General features: G+C 36.3%; 2 protein-coding genes across 4 annotated transcripts; one reads left to right on the top strand and one right to left on the bottom strand.

Moving 5' to 3' along the window:
- Positions 1-3,285: 3,285 nt before the first annotated feature.
- LOC106083448 (23 kDa integral membrane protein) lies at positions 3,286-12,251 on the bottom strand. 3 transcript variants are annotated; one of them, XM_013246468.2, is made up of 6 exons: positions 12,235-12,251; positions 11,727-12,021; positions 11,024-11,212; positions 10,648-10,833; positions 3,799-3,999; positions 3,286-3,726 (listed from the first exon to the last, which is right to left on the bottom strand). In XM_013246468.2, the coding sequence occupies exons 2-6, from the start codon at positions 11,790-11,792 to the stop codon at positions 3,511-3,513; spliced, it is 858 nt and encodes a 285-aa protein (XP_013101922.2). In that variant the 5' UTR covers positions 11,793-12,021; positions 12,235-12,251; the 3' UTR covers positions 3,286-3,510. The 3 variants fall into 3 exon arrangements, with proteins under 3 accessions (XP_013101922.2, XP_013101920.2, XP_013101921.2); XM_013246466.2 differs by having other exon boundaries at positions 11,727-12,069; positions 12,152-12,241; XM_013246467.2 differs by having other exon boundaries at positions 12,152-12,241.
- Positions 12,252-14,351: 2,100 nt separating this feature from the next.
- LOC106083415 (small ribosomal subunit protein eS26) lies at positions 14,352-15,028 on the top strand. Its single transcript, XM_013246377.2, has 3 exons — positions 14,352-14,427; positions 14,584-14,761; positions 14,830-15,028. The coding sequence occupies exons 1-3, from the start codon at positions 14,425-14,427 to the stop codon at positions 14,988-14,990; spliced, it is 342 nt and encodes a 113-aa protein (XP_013101831.1). The 5' UTR covers positions 14,352-14,424; the 3' UTR covers positions 14,991-15,028.
- Positions 15,029-16,405: the final 1,377 nt, after the last annotated feature.

Raw genomic sequence — 16,405 nt, 5'->3', positions numbered from 1 at the left:
ATACTTAATACGACACATAGACTTATTGACTGACTGTTTTAATTGAAGCATATCATAGGCATTTTGCATAGAATGGGTCTTAGGATAAGTCCTTGTCCTAAGATCATTAAAAGGAAATTAAATCAAGTAAAAATATACTAAGTTCGGCCGGACCGAACGGATCCTGGGGACGTAGTCTAAGCGGGAGATCGGTTTACATGGGAGCTATATTAGGTTATGGACTGATTTGAACAATACTTACCACGTCTGTTGGAAATCATAATAAAATACTACGTGCAAAATTTCCGCCAAATCGGAAAACAAATGCTGCTTCCAGGGGGTCATCATCTAAAAAAAGGGAGATCAGATCTATGAGAATGGCACGATCCGCATCGTTTGAGTGCCGGGCCATAGTGGAATAATAGGGAATGAAAAAGCAGATGATTTGGCCAGAGAACTGCCGTCACAAACTTGATTACTACGTGGGCTACGAACGCAACGGAACGAAACGGTGTACAGGACAACGAAAATCCTATAGAGAGCTCCGGATTGTGAGACAACAAGGCTATTTCTGAAAGGAAGCTAACGGGAGGTCAGAAAAGCTTTCGGTATCATAACAGAACAGGACTACGAGCTCACTTATGCAAAATCGGTGCGGCAAGTGATAGCATGTATAGGGCATGTGGAGAAGATGATGAGACGTTAGAGCATTTCCAATATCATTGACCGGCTTTCGCGGATAACAGACACCGGCTCATAGGTGGGGACACAATACCAGAAATAAACCAACTAAACCGTAACGCAGAGGTTAACATGTCCGCCTATAACGCTGAAAGCCTGGGTTCGTATCCTGGCGAGACCATCAGAAAAAAAATTTTCAGCGGTGGTTTTCCCCTCCTAATGCTGGCAACATTTGTGAGGTACAATGCCATGTAAAAACTTCTCCCCAAAGAGGTGTCGCACTGCGGCACACCGTTCGGACTCGGCTATAAAATGGAGGCCCCTTATCATTGAGCTTAAAACTTGAATCGGACTGCACTCATTGATATGTATGTGAGAAGTTTGCCCCTGTTCCTTAGTGGAATGTTCATGGGCAAAATTTGCAATTTGCAAGGGGCGTGGTATGAAAAACAATTTTAGGGATTTTGTAAGCAGCACGGAATTTCTAAATTCTTTTTCGATGTTACTTTTTAGTATTTAGAGCGCACAATAAGCCGATTGCTGGCTTGGGTGTATGTCCATATTGGCAGGAGGCGTATTAATATCGGCACCCTTTTTCAACCCAACCTATATCAGGCTATACATCGATTTGGACCATACTTGGTACGATTGTTGCGGCTTCCAGGGATCAGTCTTTATGGGAGAGAGAGAATGAAACCAACGAAAAAAATTATTGGCAAACTGTAACAGTTCCCTAAGTTGAAGTTTGAATGTAAACTTCAAGTTGAGATGAAATTAATTTGATATTAACGTCCACCCTAAGGCAGATGTTAATATAATCCCCTATGTCCCTATAACACTTGGTTTCAAATCTGGTGAAAACATCAGATATAATTTTTTCAGCATTTGTTATACCGCCTAAGAGCACCTTTAAACTACATTTACACTGATCATTAAAACCTGTTTTAATGACTCAACCATATATTTTCACTTTATAAAATCAGATGATGAGAAACTTAAATCCGATTTTAGTCAGCACAGTGTAAACGGAGTTTTACATTGCTCATTAAATTTCAAATTTATAAACCTCGTCAGCTGATTTTATAAAGGGAAAATATATGATTAGTCATTAAAACAGGTTTTAATGTTCAGGATTAACGTATTTAAATTCCAAAATGAATTCCTTACTGGAAGTCGTTCGCGTACTATAAGTATGTGTGCAAATTTACCCAAATTGTTACTGAAAGTCGTTCGCGTACTTTATTTGCCAGCATAAGAGAGCGGGAGAGTGTGTGAGAGTGAGCAAAGTTTTAAGAGTTTGGTAATTGAGATCTTACAAATTTCCACAGGAGGTTTTTTCCCAGCAGAAATTTGCAGCATCGAACAGCTGTTTTATGAAAACCACCTATTTATTTCAAATAAATAGCAAAGGCTGTTATTACTCTACTGCAAATTTTTACTGGAAAAGTACGCGAACAGATCTAAAATTAGCCAGCAGAGGAGAGTGGGAGAGTGCGTGAGAGGGAGCAAAATGTTGAGAGTACTTTAGGATTTCTTCCCAGCAAAAATTTGCAGCATCGAACAGCTGTTTTATGAAAACCACCTATTTGACTCAAATAAATAGCAAAAGAGCCTAAAGGCTATTCTTACTCTCCTGCAAATATTTACGGGAAAAGTACGTGAACACACCTAATATTTGTCAGCAGAAGAGAGCGGGAGAGTGCGTGGGAGGGAGCAAAATGATGAGAATTTGATAATTGACAGCTTGCAAATTTCTACTGGAGGATTTTTTCTCAGCTGAAATTTGCAGAATCCCACAGCTGTTTTATGAAAACCAGCTGTTAAATTCAAATAAATAGCAAAAGAGATTAATGGCTGTTCTTACTATCCTGCAAATTTTTACTGAAAAAGTACGCGGACAAACCTATTGGCAGTAAAGCTAAAGGATTGCCATGGTTCGTAGGTTAAAATCTCGTTGTGGATATCAAACATTTTTTCATGGTTATTTTCACCTTGCTCCTACTTTATTATCACAATTGCTCTTGATTTGTTGACCCCAATGGTAAGTTTTGAAAGGAACCATGCAAAATAAAAATCGCTAAAAATGTGATTTAAAATTTTTCTAAAGGTTTGATGACAGTGGGAGTTATCAGTTAGCTGAGTTCTAGGGAAGCTAGGTAAAAAAGTGCGGATATCATGAGTTCAATTGCAACTAGAGGCTTATGCTCTGTTGCTATTGTGATATCACAATGAACTAGGAATTATCCAAGTGTGTAGGAATGGAAAGCCCTTGTTACTTAATCTTAGCTAGTTAATAGCGGCAGTTTACAATCAGACTCACTTGGACAATTAATTCCATTTCGATAGAGTTATAAGTCTAACTAGCACTTATCATGAATTTAGCATAGATTCTACTGCAAACTAAAGCATTACACTACCACCATAAACTAGCACTACACTCGCAAGGATTATGTGAAAGGAGAAGTATTGGTTTTTGTTTTTTAGTTTTTAAATTTTAAATTTTAATGAATTTTTCGTTCTAATTCTATGAGATTGAGTTTATTTCTTTTTCAAATTCAAATTTTTTTCTCTTTTTGTTTTTTTTTTTTGTTTTGTACATTGAACATGACAAAATAACAACAAACATAAATTGAGGGCCACATTTATTATTTTCCATCTCAAATTATAATATAGTGTGAGTGTGTGTTAGTTTAGTTTAGTTATTTAGTAGTTGTTCTTTGTTGTATTTGTATATCTGTTAGATATATTCTTTAAGTAATCTAAAACATTTTGTTTCTTCACTTTTTGTTTTTTTTTTGTTTTTGTTTTTTTTTTTTTAATTCAATTGAACACTTAAAAGCTAATCGTCTGTCATTTTTTACCACCGGGAGCGGAAGTTTTTAGCACCCGATGCCCTGGTGCTGTGGGTGACAAACTCAATGGTGATGGGATATCCTGGCGTTTATCCTGAATGGATAGTGGCATAAATTGTTGCTGGCGTTTCTTGCTAAGCTTATTATTATCATAGCCATTTTCGTTTTTGCCATAGAGCATGGCCAAATGAACAACACAGAATAGGCCTAAACTCTGTAACAACACAAGGGCAAAGGAAATTTTAAGAGGCTTGGATACACTTATAAGGTATTTCAATTAACTAACCTGGAATATGGCAATAATGGCAGCACCAAATGCAGTTATTAATAGTGTATATTTAATTTGTTCGGAGACAACGGCCAAACAGCCACGCTTGTAGTGAGTATCGCAGGCTGATTCATAGGCAGATTCAGGTCGCGAGCAGCAGGACCAGGGCAAGGATAAACGACGATAATCGAGAGGTCCATCGACACCACAGCATTGTAGCTATATAAGTGATATATAAAAAAAAATAATAAATACTTGTGATTGCAGATAATTTGCCAAAAAATAGAGAAATCATATTTAAATACGGTATTCATGTTAGTATAAACAAAGATCTCTTTTTAAGCAAACAAAGAATAATGAATAAGAACTGTTATGGTATTCGAGCTGTATCAAATTATAGTCTGATTCGGACCATAGGAGTTCAAAAAGTAAAATCGGGAGATCGGTTTGTATGGGAGCTGTATCAAGCTATAGATCGATTTACCCATATTAAACACGTATGTTGAAGGTCATGGGAGAAGCCATTGTACAAAATTTCTGCTAAATCGGATAAGAATTTCGCCCTCTAGGGGCTCAAGAAGTCAAGATCCCAGATCAGTTTATATGGCAGCTATATTAGGTTATGTACCAATTTGCGCCATACTTTACACAGTTATTGGAAGTCATAACAAAACACCACATGGAAAATTTCAGCCAAATCGGATGAGAATTGCGCCCTCTAGCGGCTCAAGAACTCAATATCCAAGATCGGTTTATATGGCAGCAATATCAGGCTATGGACTGATTTAAACCATACTCAGCACAGTTGTTGGAAGTAACACCAAAACACCACGTGCAAAATTTCTCTTTTTTAATATTTTATGTTCAATAATGAAAAACGTAAGTAGTACTGAATTCAAGATAATGGAGTCTATATCCCTAAAAACGTGCAAGGTAACCCATGTACTGATGGTCAGTCTGTCATTAAGGAAGAACGTAAGTAGTACTGAAATCGAGATAATGAAGCTAATGTGCCAAAAATCGTGCAAAGTAACCCTTGTGCTGATAGTCAGTCTTTCGTTTTTTGGCTCAATGAAATGGGGCCTCCTCTTTATAGCCGAATCCGAACGGCGTGCCTTACGACACCTCTTTGGGCGGAAGTTTTTACATGACATAGTGCCTTTCAAATCTTGCCTGCATTAGGAGGGGATAACAACCGATGAAAATGTTTTCTAATGTGCTCGCCTGGATTCGAACCCAGGCGTTCATCGTCATAAGACATGCTAACCACTGCGCTACGGTGGCCTTCTTAGCTCCGCTCCCCAACTACAGTCGAAATCGCATAACTGTAATACGCTTTAGTGAAAAATCCCGCTTAAGTGAACCCTGATGGATTTAACCATCCATTTTCGGTGTTATGCAATGCAATTGAATTCGCCTAAATGAAGATCGCTTTACTGGAAATACCGCTAATCGAAAAAGGTTTTACACCACAAATTCCGTTTCCATGTGAATCCTAAAACTCATAAGTGAAAAAGATACTTCTATGTAAATTATCTGGAATTTTTAAAAATTCGCCTCATCAATAAAATTCTTTAAAAAATATTTTGATATATTGGTTATGATTGTCTTTTACTTTTAATTATTTCTACTGAGCATTGCTCTTTTGCAACTATGTTAACTCATACATAATTAGTCCGTTGACATGAAAATTCGATTGCACTTATGGTTATAACGCTTAACAGGAAACAAATTTCACTTATTCGAACTACTCTAAAGTGAAAATTACGGATAACTGAAATAAAATCGCTTTTTTACCGTTTCACTTATCCGGTTTCGACTTTACCTACATTAAGAAGAAGTATCTGTATAACATTGGAGGCCACCGTCGTACAGAGGTTAGCATGTCCGCCGAGCGCCTGAGTTCAAACCACGCCGTGAACATCAGAAAATGTTTCAGCGGTGGTCATCCCCTTCCTAATGCTGGCAACATTTGCGGTATCGCTATGTGGCAAGCCGTTCGGATTCGGCATAAAAGGAGGCCCCTTATCATTGAGCTTAAACTCTAATTGCACTACACTCATTGATACGAGAAAAGTACCCCATGTTCTCCAATGGAGTGTTGATGGGAAATTTAGTTTTATACATGTGCAAAATTTCAAGAAGATATCTGCATTCGTTCGACCGCTGTTGTAATTTTGACAGACAGAGGGTCAAATGGACATGGCTCGATTTAGAATGTCAGATATGTCCACTGATAAAATTGATTAGAGCATCACACATATGGCTGCCAGGTACAAGAAAAAACAACAAGAATTTCTATGGCACATATATTGTTTGTTAACGTTTACACGATAAAGAAATATCCATCACAAAGTAGGTATTCAAATGTGCGAAAATAACAACATATTTTTTATAGCATACAGTATATCAAATTACAAAACCATAATGGGTTGTGAGAAAATGGAAGGCCTTTAATAAAATTGTTTATCATAACATCGAAATAAATCCAAAAATACTCTGAAAGAGCTTGAATTGCCTACTGAGAGCTGCTTATTATTCGTTAAAATTTGAGTTTGAATTATGTTACAACATCGAATTGAACATGTCATTATTTTCAATTTGCACAATTCATTTCAAACGTTTGACACACATATCCCAGAACTGTTTTTCGTAGAACAATCCTTCCAGATTTTTACAATATTTTGAAACTGGAGGGCAAGATACAAAATTCAGTCTGGAAGCCATAAATGGACCTTGTTCAAAAAAATGCGTATACCAAAATAAAGAAGAGGTCAGTACCTTTGATTTAGTGAGCGACACATATCCCAGAACTATTTTCCGTAAAACAATCCTTCCAGATTTTTATTTTGAAACTGCAAGGCAGGACACAAAATCCAATCTGGAAGCCATAAATGCATTTCGTTCAAAAAAGTGGGTACACCAAATTAAAAGGGAGATCAGCACCTTTAATATGGTATACAACACATACCCAAGAACTGTTTTTCGTAGAACAATCCTTCCAGATCTCTATTTTGAAACTGAAGAGCAGGACACTAAATCAAATTAATTTATAAATAAAGATAAACTAGTTGAAAACACGAATTCTATGTCCTAAATATCAAGAATGAAAGGTATTGTCAGGGTAAAAACATTTTTTTTCACTAATTCTTGCAAGAATTTATCGCAAATAACGTCTGCTTTTATCGTAAACAAAGTCTAAAGTTTTTCAGAAAAGAAGATTACATTGCTTCAAGCCAAACGAATTATTTTTTTGCGTGTATTAAAAGTCATAGCAAAAGTCATCATTTCATCTGAATCGAATAAAAATTGATCATTCTAGGGGCTGAAGAAGAAAAATAGTCATATCTGTTAATGTGGGATATATACGAATTTCATTTAGAGGAAATTTTTTATAACTCTTCAATGATGTACAACACATATGCCAACTAGGATCCTATCTAACTTAAACTCGTCGCAGCTTCACATCTCCCCCTTATAAATTATTGATCCATTCCAAGTCCATGTTTGAGAATATTTTTTTGTTAAGCCAAAAACATGTCTCATACCAAATCTTAGAAGAATTGGTATAAAAATTAAGGTTGGAGAACACCCAAAATCCAATTCACCTAAACGTACCCCTTCGTGTGAGATTTTTACCTCAATTTAGACCGATATGGACCACATACGGCATGCGAAATAGGATAGAAACTATGATTTTTATAGGCTTAAGATGTTTAATCGGAAGTTCAGGGGCAGAATAACAATTAAATATGAAATAAAAATTCATTCGATATGAAAGCGTACTCGATCATGTATGTGGTGATTCCTTATCAGTTTATATGGGCCACCGTGGTCACATATGTATATGATTTAAAGCTGACAAGATATCGATGGCACTATCGATATTTAATTTTTTGACTGAACATCGATTGATATTTTTCCAAAGGATACTATCGCAAAAGTTCAATGTTTTGCAAGTTAAACATAAATAAGCAATGCGACACTGAATGCATCCATTAAGATACATTGCGCCTATCGAAGGCTCAATTTTCATCCGATTAGGCTAACATTTTGTACAATGATTTCTCTCATGACTTCTAACTGACTTTATTAATCTTGGTTTTATTTGGTCTGTGCATTGATAATGCTTCTATATAAATCGATATCCTGATTTTTACTTCTCCTCATTGGCCTTGTGCGATAGTATCGATACTATTGATATTTATTATTAAAACTATCGAAAATGTCGAATGTTGCGATTATCGATAGTTTGCCAGCTCTAATATGATTCCCAATGGTAGTTATTTCATTCAAAATGGTACCCATGAGTTGAACTCCCCATATATTGGGTTGCCCAAAAAGTAATTGCGGATTTCTTAAAAGAAAGTAAATGCATTTTTAATAAAACTTAGAATGAACTTTAATCAAATATACTTTTTTACACTTTTTTTCTAAAGCAAGCTAAAAGTAACAGCTGATAACTGACAGAAGAAAGAATGCAATTACAGAGTCACAAGCTGTGAACAAATTTGTCAACGCCGACTATATGAAAAATCGGCAATTACTTTTTGGGCAACCCAATAATAAAAACACTTTGTCCGTTGCTCCTTCAATTTCACCACGTAAATGTTACTAGAACATAATGTAATAATCGTGGGTAGAAACCTCCCCTTGAAATCACGATTAATGGCTTATTACCGTTATCGCATGATATTTCAAAACTATCGAGGACAACTTTGCACTGAAATTCTATCCAGACCATCTGCTAAGTTTGGCCGGGCCGAATCTTATAAACCCTCCACCATGGTTCGCATTTGCCGAGTTCTCTTCCCGGTATCTCTTTTCAGGCATACAAAGGATAAAAGAAAAAAATTGCTAGGCTAATTGAATTGAATGTAACAGACCACAGTAGAAGTCATTGTTTAAAATGTCAGCCAATTCGAATAAGAATTGCGCCCTTTAGGGGCTTAAGAAGTAAAATACGGAGATCGGATTATAGGGGAGCTGTATCAGGCTATAGACCTATTCACACCATATTTGACACGTATGTTAGAGGTCATGGGAGGGAGAAACCGTTGCACAAAATTTCAGCCAAATCAGATAGGAATTGCGCCCTCTAGAGGCTCAAGAAGTCAAGATTCCAGAACCGATTGAACCATACGATTTGAACCATACTTAACACAGTTGTTGGAAATCATAACAAAATACTTTGTGCGAAATTTCAACCAAATCGAATAAGAATTGCGGTCTGTAGTGGCTCAAGAAGTCAAGATCCAATATCGGTTTATGTGGCAGCTATATCAAAACATGGACCGATATGGCCCATTTACAATCAGACAGATGGACGGGCGGACGGACATGGCTAGGTGGACTTAGAATGTCATGATGATTAAGAATATATACACTTTATGGGGTCTTAGATGAATATTTCGAGGAGTTACAAACAGAATGACGAAATTAGTATACCCCCATCCTATGGTGGAGGGTATAAAAAGAGAAACTTCTGATTGAGGAGAACCGTTTAATTGTTGAAAACAATAAATGGGATGCTGTCGCCGTGAAGCAGAAACCCAAAGCTTGGGAATAGCTTTCCCGAACTTTCGAAAGCAAGACTGGTAAACCGAACCGATGGAGGGGTACAAGAGAATTCATCTGTTTCTGCAATCTCGAAAAAATATCTCAATAAATTGGACAGGCCGGCACAGGATTATATACCCCTTTTCTTTATCTTAATTTCATTTCTGTATTAAATTCGCTAAAATATAACTTTAATGAACCGTTTGGTAACAAGTAATTTGGAACGAAATCCTAGTTGGCTATTATTCGTAAATGACTCGAAACAAAACTCGTAGAGATTGATGCAAATGGCTATTTTTCCATTTGCTTGTATTATCCAGAATGGCTACTGCACCCATAAATAGAGATTTGATAAGTTAAGGTTAATCAAGTCCTTTAACTAAGTTCATTTTGTGTACATTGTTATGGGTTTCCAAAACTCTGTCCGACTGAAATTGGCTAGTTTTTACGTTTTCATTTAAATAAAACCCGCAAAATTTTCCAGAAATCTAAATCCTAAGAATTTTCAGAAAAGGTTTTGTTTGAACTTTTAACTAAAAAAAATTGCTGACATTTGCTAAGCTTATTTTCCCCCAAAACAACCTTATTAGAAAAAATTTTTTTTAACTAGTTTCACTCGTCCACTTTTTGCCAATGACAACTGCATTGGGATAGCTCTTTTCTAACTCGAGTCAGAATTTTTCTAAACAGCTCTATTTTTGGGTATTTTTCCACTTATTTGTCGTTAATGGTTTAAGACTTGCAAGAAAGTAAGGCAGTACATTATTCAAAATCAACATCGGCCCTTAAAATTTAACCATCCTTTACATAAATCTTTAACGATATTTTATTCAAATCTAATGTTAGCGGAATCCCTGAGTTGGCTTTAGAGTTCAGGTGTTCGGTTTACATTATCTTACTAACAGTTCAAAATTAACTACTTTTTAAGTTGTTTCTTAAGATATTTCAATATGGGGTGTATGTACTATTTTCATTCATAATTTGCTTTTTGAAAATGAGATTTCACCAGGAAAAAGCAAACCAAGTGTATTTTTCTTTATCCTTGAAGAGGTGTGTATTGCATGCAAAAGATGATAACTTGAACTTTTGGCCTAAACATGACAATTGACATTGAGTGCATTCTTTGTTTGGCACACACAAAAATTTCGTTTTCGGTACACCCTAGATTGTACAAAAACATAATTATGTATGTATACTCCATATATATAGTATATACGTAGAGGATTTCAGCGCAAAATATGCGTATGTAAGAGAGAAAGTGTGTATACAAGCAAGCATACTATGTGTGTTTGTGTGTGTCAAGGTTACCTGTGATTGCATTCTATTCCACAAATGTAGGTTATCAACCTTGGTCCTGGAGAATTTGTCCAAAAACTCAACGAATGAATCATCGATGTATATCTCCACAGATGATGGCAAGTGTTCTCGCATGGCCAATGACCAGCCACACAATAAGAATTGTATTAAAATATTAATCACCAGGAATGTGGCAAACTTGTTATTGTGGTTGTTATTGTCGTTGTTGGTACGGGTTTCAGTTATCATCAGACAATGGTTTACATACAGCAGCAGCAGTGGTGTTGACATGAAAAGCAAAGCATAATAAACAAGGACATTTGTTAATTAGACCATTGCACTCAACTCCATCGTTTGATGGAGAATACATGATGACAACAATACTTACCATGCCCAAAAGACAGCGTTTCTTTTGATTAGTGGCCTGACAACCAATCCAGCACAAAATGAATGTGCCAGGACCCAAGCACAATAGCAAAGCTGCGGGGGCCCACAGTCTATTTTGAACAACTCCATAATGGCCTGAATGTCCCCACAGCAGGGATGTGCCCAAAAATATTTGTGCACAACCCGTGATCTAGACGACGAAATTAGTTCACAAAGTAAACGAGAAATAAAAAGAAAAGAACAAAGCAGAGGAAGTACTATAAATTGTTTTTTAGTTCAATGGGTCTTCTCCAAGTTCTGAAGAAGGCTAATTGACAACAATAATGACAATACTTCTCAATGGTAGACGCAGATTATTGTACGATGTGCTTATCAGTTTTTTTCCTAATGTTTTTATTTACATTTTTCAGAAGTCACGCACATACACACTGGCCACCTACACACGCACAAACTCAAGACCACACACATGTGGGCATTAATAAATGTATGTACGGTTATAAGTTGCGCAATCATCAAATCAAGTTTTCCATACTTTTCACAATGTTTAGAAAAGGATGTTGTTCAAAACAGATTGATGCATTGCTGTTTGTGTATGTGTGTGTGTGGGTGTGCGTGGGCAATTTAGCACTGATAAATTAAGAAACATTAAAGAAAATTTCTTGTTGACTTTTGTTTTTTTGCTCTTTATATTTGGATCTACTCACCGCTAGAAGGACAATGTAACAATACACCATATACTTGAAACATTTTATACGTTTAGTTAAAGCCATTTCACATGAAAATTGGCTTGTTTTTGTGCGACACCAACAGCAACGGCGTTAGCTGGCTCAACTCGATTTCAGGGTGTTGGGAGAAATAATTTTATTAGGTTTTATTGAATATTCCTCGCTTAATTTTCTCGTCGTTATTGTTTGCGTCGTTGTCCCCGTTAACTCTCACATAATGCATTCAACAAACTCTGTGCCTTGAGTATGAATGATATGGCCACTGACTGGTTCTCTTCAAATTGAAATTGAATTTTTAAATTATAAAAACAATTCGATTGAACTAAAGTAGAGTAATAAAAATTTTAAGAAAGCAGTTGATTCGAGTAGTAAACAGACTTTTTCTTATGTGGCATTGTTTATACCTGCTCGCATTGAACAGTCAACGCATTATCTATAACCAAATTTACGCAAATATCCCCCTCAACAAAACAACAAAGGAACATACCGTTATGTCCTGTTTAAACGGAAGGCGATGGAAAGAGATGTAACATATCGTGCATGTTTTTGACAGTTCTACGACAGAACAAGTGGCATCTCTGGCGTCTTAGTTGGTTTTACACGAAGTTTCTCTTGACGCGCAACAACCTATTCAAGTTAAAGCCTAGTACTGACTTCGACTTTTCACTCGAACAACTGCTAAAATGCAGTATAATAAATGACGACGAAGATAATGCTAACGCATTCCGTACAAGTGGTACTGCGTTCTATGGGCAAAATAGTAGCGACATGTAGCTGCATCAGAATAAATTTCGCACAATTTTAATGACTCCATTCAGAGCGAAAATGGCTATTAAACTATTGCGAAATACAACAGACTCTATTCTTTGCCAGAACACAAACAAAAGTCAAACAACAAAGACGACATCATTGAAACTAGTTGTCTTTGTTGTTGGCGCAGCGACATATCGCTTTTATTTTGCTCAAGGCGCTATTACACGGCATGTAGATGTCTCAAGACATGTCACTTTTTCTATTCACATGTAATACAAAATATTTGTCACACAACACAGACGACATCATTGAAACTAGTTGTCTTTGTTGTTGGCGCAGCGACATGTCGCTTTATTTTGCTCAAGGCGCTATCACATGGCATGTAGATGTCTTATGACATGTCACTTTTTCTATTCACATGTAATTGAAAATATTTGTCAAAATTTTCAATTTACATACGAATCATAATTTTTGCTATCACACTTGTATGTTATTTTCGTATGACATAACCTAAAAATTTTAGCAAAATTTGATTTTTCTATGTGTAATAATTGTTAAAGTTGTGAGAAAGCCGGTTAAATCATAAATTTAAGAAAACGATTTAATTTGGGGTTGCTTTCATTCGACTGACAACAAAAAACAGCTGATTTCCTTATGTTTTTGTCAGAAGGAATAGAGCACGATCTTACCAAAAAAAATCACATGTACTATTTTGAAAAGTGATTTTCATATGTCAGTTTCGTTTGTTTCACACGACTTGTGCTAAATTTGATTTGTCATAAGACAACTACATGCATTATAATAGATTCTTTATAGAACCCAGTACCACTTCTACGGAATGTATTCGCATTTTCTTCGTCACCATTTTTTTATAATTCGTTTAAACAGTTGTTTGGGCGATCAGTACTAGACTATAACCCCGTTTACACTGCTCTTTAAATCCGTATTAAATGGCTCGATCATCTGTTTTCCCTTTATAAAATCAGCTGATGAGAGCCTTTAATCCGGATTTAATAAGGGTTTTACACAGGATTCACTAATAGAAGGTTAGGTCACATGCAAAACACAAAGTGGATAGGCCCCATAAACATCATTAAGGATGTCAAATCTGACGATTGAAAATGTCATCATATAGGAGAAAACGTAAACAAAGAATGAATGTAAAAAGAGAACAAGTTGACATCCTCAATGCCAAGTACTGCCAAATATTAAAAAAAAAGTATATCGGCTGATCGCTTGGCTTAACCTTATTCAGTGAATCCTGGTTTTACACTAAAGGTGTTATCACCAGACACATCAGCTTCGTAAATTTTTTCTCGCGAAGTGCACTATCTGTCAACGAATTTTTGTTGTGTGTGTGTGCATTATAGTTAGGAACCATAGCACACACGAACAATGAAAAATGACGTGAAATAGTAACATACTCAAAATCAGAGTTGCACTTATCACTGTTTTAACAGATAGTGCACTCAATATTTTATTGTTGGGCAATTGCCATTACCTGCAAATAAATATATCTTGTGTAATCAGACCAATGAAAGAAGCCGAGCCGTTGTTGCTGGTGACCAATCACAGCAAAACGAACGCCCGGTAGCTCGCAGCTAAGCTTCTCGTGACAGCAATGAACACCAGTCTGTGTGGTGCTCGCAGCTATCCCATGCTGGGAAGAAAATCATGCGGGTACAAAAAGTTGTAGTGTCGTCTAAAAGCACCTTTAGCTATATTTCTCAAAAGAAATGCAACTCTTTACCAAAGACATATTTGAAAGATAAATCGACACAAAGTGGCTAATTGTAATAGAGCCACACGTGCAAAAGACAAGTCTATTACAATATGCTAAACGTCAAAATGTCAGAAACCGCAACCAACTTCACTTGCTAGATTTCTTTCTTTTTCTTTCTTCCGGCCCAAGGAAACTGACAAAATGGTGCGTGGTATTTACTAATTTTTTTAGTTTTTCGATAAGAAAATCATTAAATTCAATTAAATATCAATGCCAATTGTGCGCCGTGTTTTGTTTTTCTATAGTTTGTGACTCGCAGTTATTATAAGTTTTGCTAATTTCAAAAATTTGACATTCCAGACTAAGAAGCGTCGTAATGGAGGTCGCTGCAAGCACAATAGAGGCCATGTAAAGGCTGTTCGCTGCACTAACTGTGCTCGCTGTGTGCCCAAGGATAAGGCCATTAAGAAGTTTGTTATCCGCAACATCGTCGAAGCTGCCGCTGTTCGTGATATTTCTGAGGCTTCCATTTGGGAATGTACGTATATTGTTTACAGTTGTGCAGCAAGTGGCCATAATGCTTAATGTGTTATTTGTATATTTTAGCTTACACTCTACCCAAATTGTATGCCAAATTGCACTACTGTGTATCCTGCGCTATTCACTCTAAGGTCGTAAGAAACAGATCGAAGGAAGCCCGTCGTATTCGTACTCCTCCAGTCAGAACCTTCCCCAAGGATATGGCTCGTAATCAACCAAGAAAGTAAATGCTATAGAAGAGCATTAATAAATTTTACTTCTTAAAGAGGAATCTAGTGTTTTTGATTTTAGAAGGCTGTTATGGGAACCAGTTAAACTATTTACATTACGATTCTATCGAAACGATGAAAGAAAACCAACTTGGGGAGAATAAACGGCTTTTAAAACAAGTTTTGTATGATCTGAAAAGTGTGTAGAAGAAATGCAGCATCTGTTAGATGCGTGGTCGAAAAATAATGTTTTTACAGCTTTAAAACAGGGATAGAACGAGATAAAAAAATGTATTTAGATAAATCTTTAAATGAAAATATTCATTTTGTCAAAAAGTTGGTGTTTTTAATGGCCACTAATTGGACCTGTTCTTAATTTTTCTTTTGAGAAATATCAACGTTAATGCCTTTTGTTTTTATTAGGAAACTTAAAATTCTCTCGTCATAAACTCAAATTGTTTCCATGGGGAAAAGGGAACGTAAATCCAAGGACTGACCCGCGTTACTAAGCCCTAGTATGGCTCTGCTGATTTTAATAACTATAATTAGCTCAATGGAGTCCTTCATCGGCAAGACCTTAGTGTACAACACACTGCTACAGCAACGTAATTGACAATCCCACGGCAGTCGGTTGTACGTACCGGATTGACCCGTTAGATCCTTCATCGGCAAGGGCTGTCGCCTCAGTGTACAACACACTGCTACAAACACAACAACATAATTGACATAATTCCATAAATATAAATAAATCAAGTCGACACTATTAATGCACTACTACCCGGTACGGGATAAATATGGACACAACCCTTGATGAAACTATGAGCTCCGATCTATGGGTGTTCATGGTTATTATGAAAAGCCAAGCTGAATGCTCCCTTTTCGGAGAAGCTGCAATTGCTATCGTGGACAATCGTCGATATCAAGTGAAAGTCTCAGTGAGAGGCAAGACGGCACCGGTCTTGCTTAAGTATACGCACTCCGTATTTAAATACAGACCAATGCCCCTAACGTTTTCGCGGAGTTCGGGACGGGAACAAGCTTGCTCATCTGTTGTGGCTTATCGAGGATCGCTAAATCCACATGCAAATATAAATATGTGTCAACTATAACAATAAGAGCAACGCTAAGTGAGCTAAACTTTTTGTTTAATATCAAGTATTTAAAAAATTCCGCCTATTTCAAAGGGCGTATCTAAATTTTTTTTTTCTAAAATTCAATAAAATTTTCTTTTAATCTAAAATTCAATATAATATGAATAATTGACAACAAAATAAAAAAGAAACCAAATTTTATATTTTTAAAAGTAGTGCAGATCCTTTACATTTAAACTCATTCTCGAATTGCAAATATCTTGGCAGCTTATGAGATATGGGGTTTGCAGTGATGTTTACAAAACTGTATATGTCACGAAAGTAAGGTGAGTATTAGATTGA

This window comes from Stomoxys calcitrans, chromosome 5 (genome assembly GCF_963082655.1).
Source record: "Stomoxys calcitrans chromosome 5, idStoCalc2.1, whole genome shotgun sequence".
NCBI classification, from domain to species: Eukaryota; Metazoa; Arthropoda; class Insecta; order Diptera; family Muscidae; genus Stomoxys; species Stomoxys calcitrans.
The sequence above is the reverse complement of the archived record's forward strand: the minus strand, read 5'-3'. Positions and strand labels throughout refer to the sequence as shown.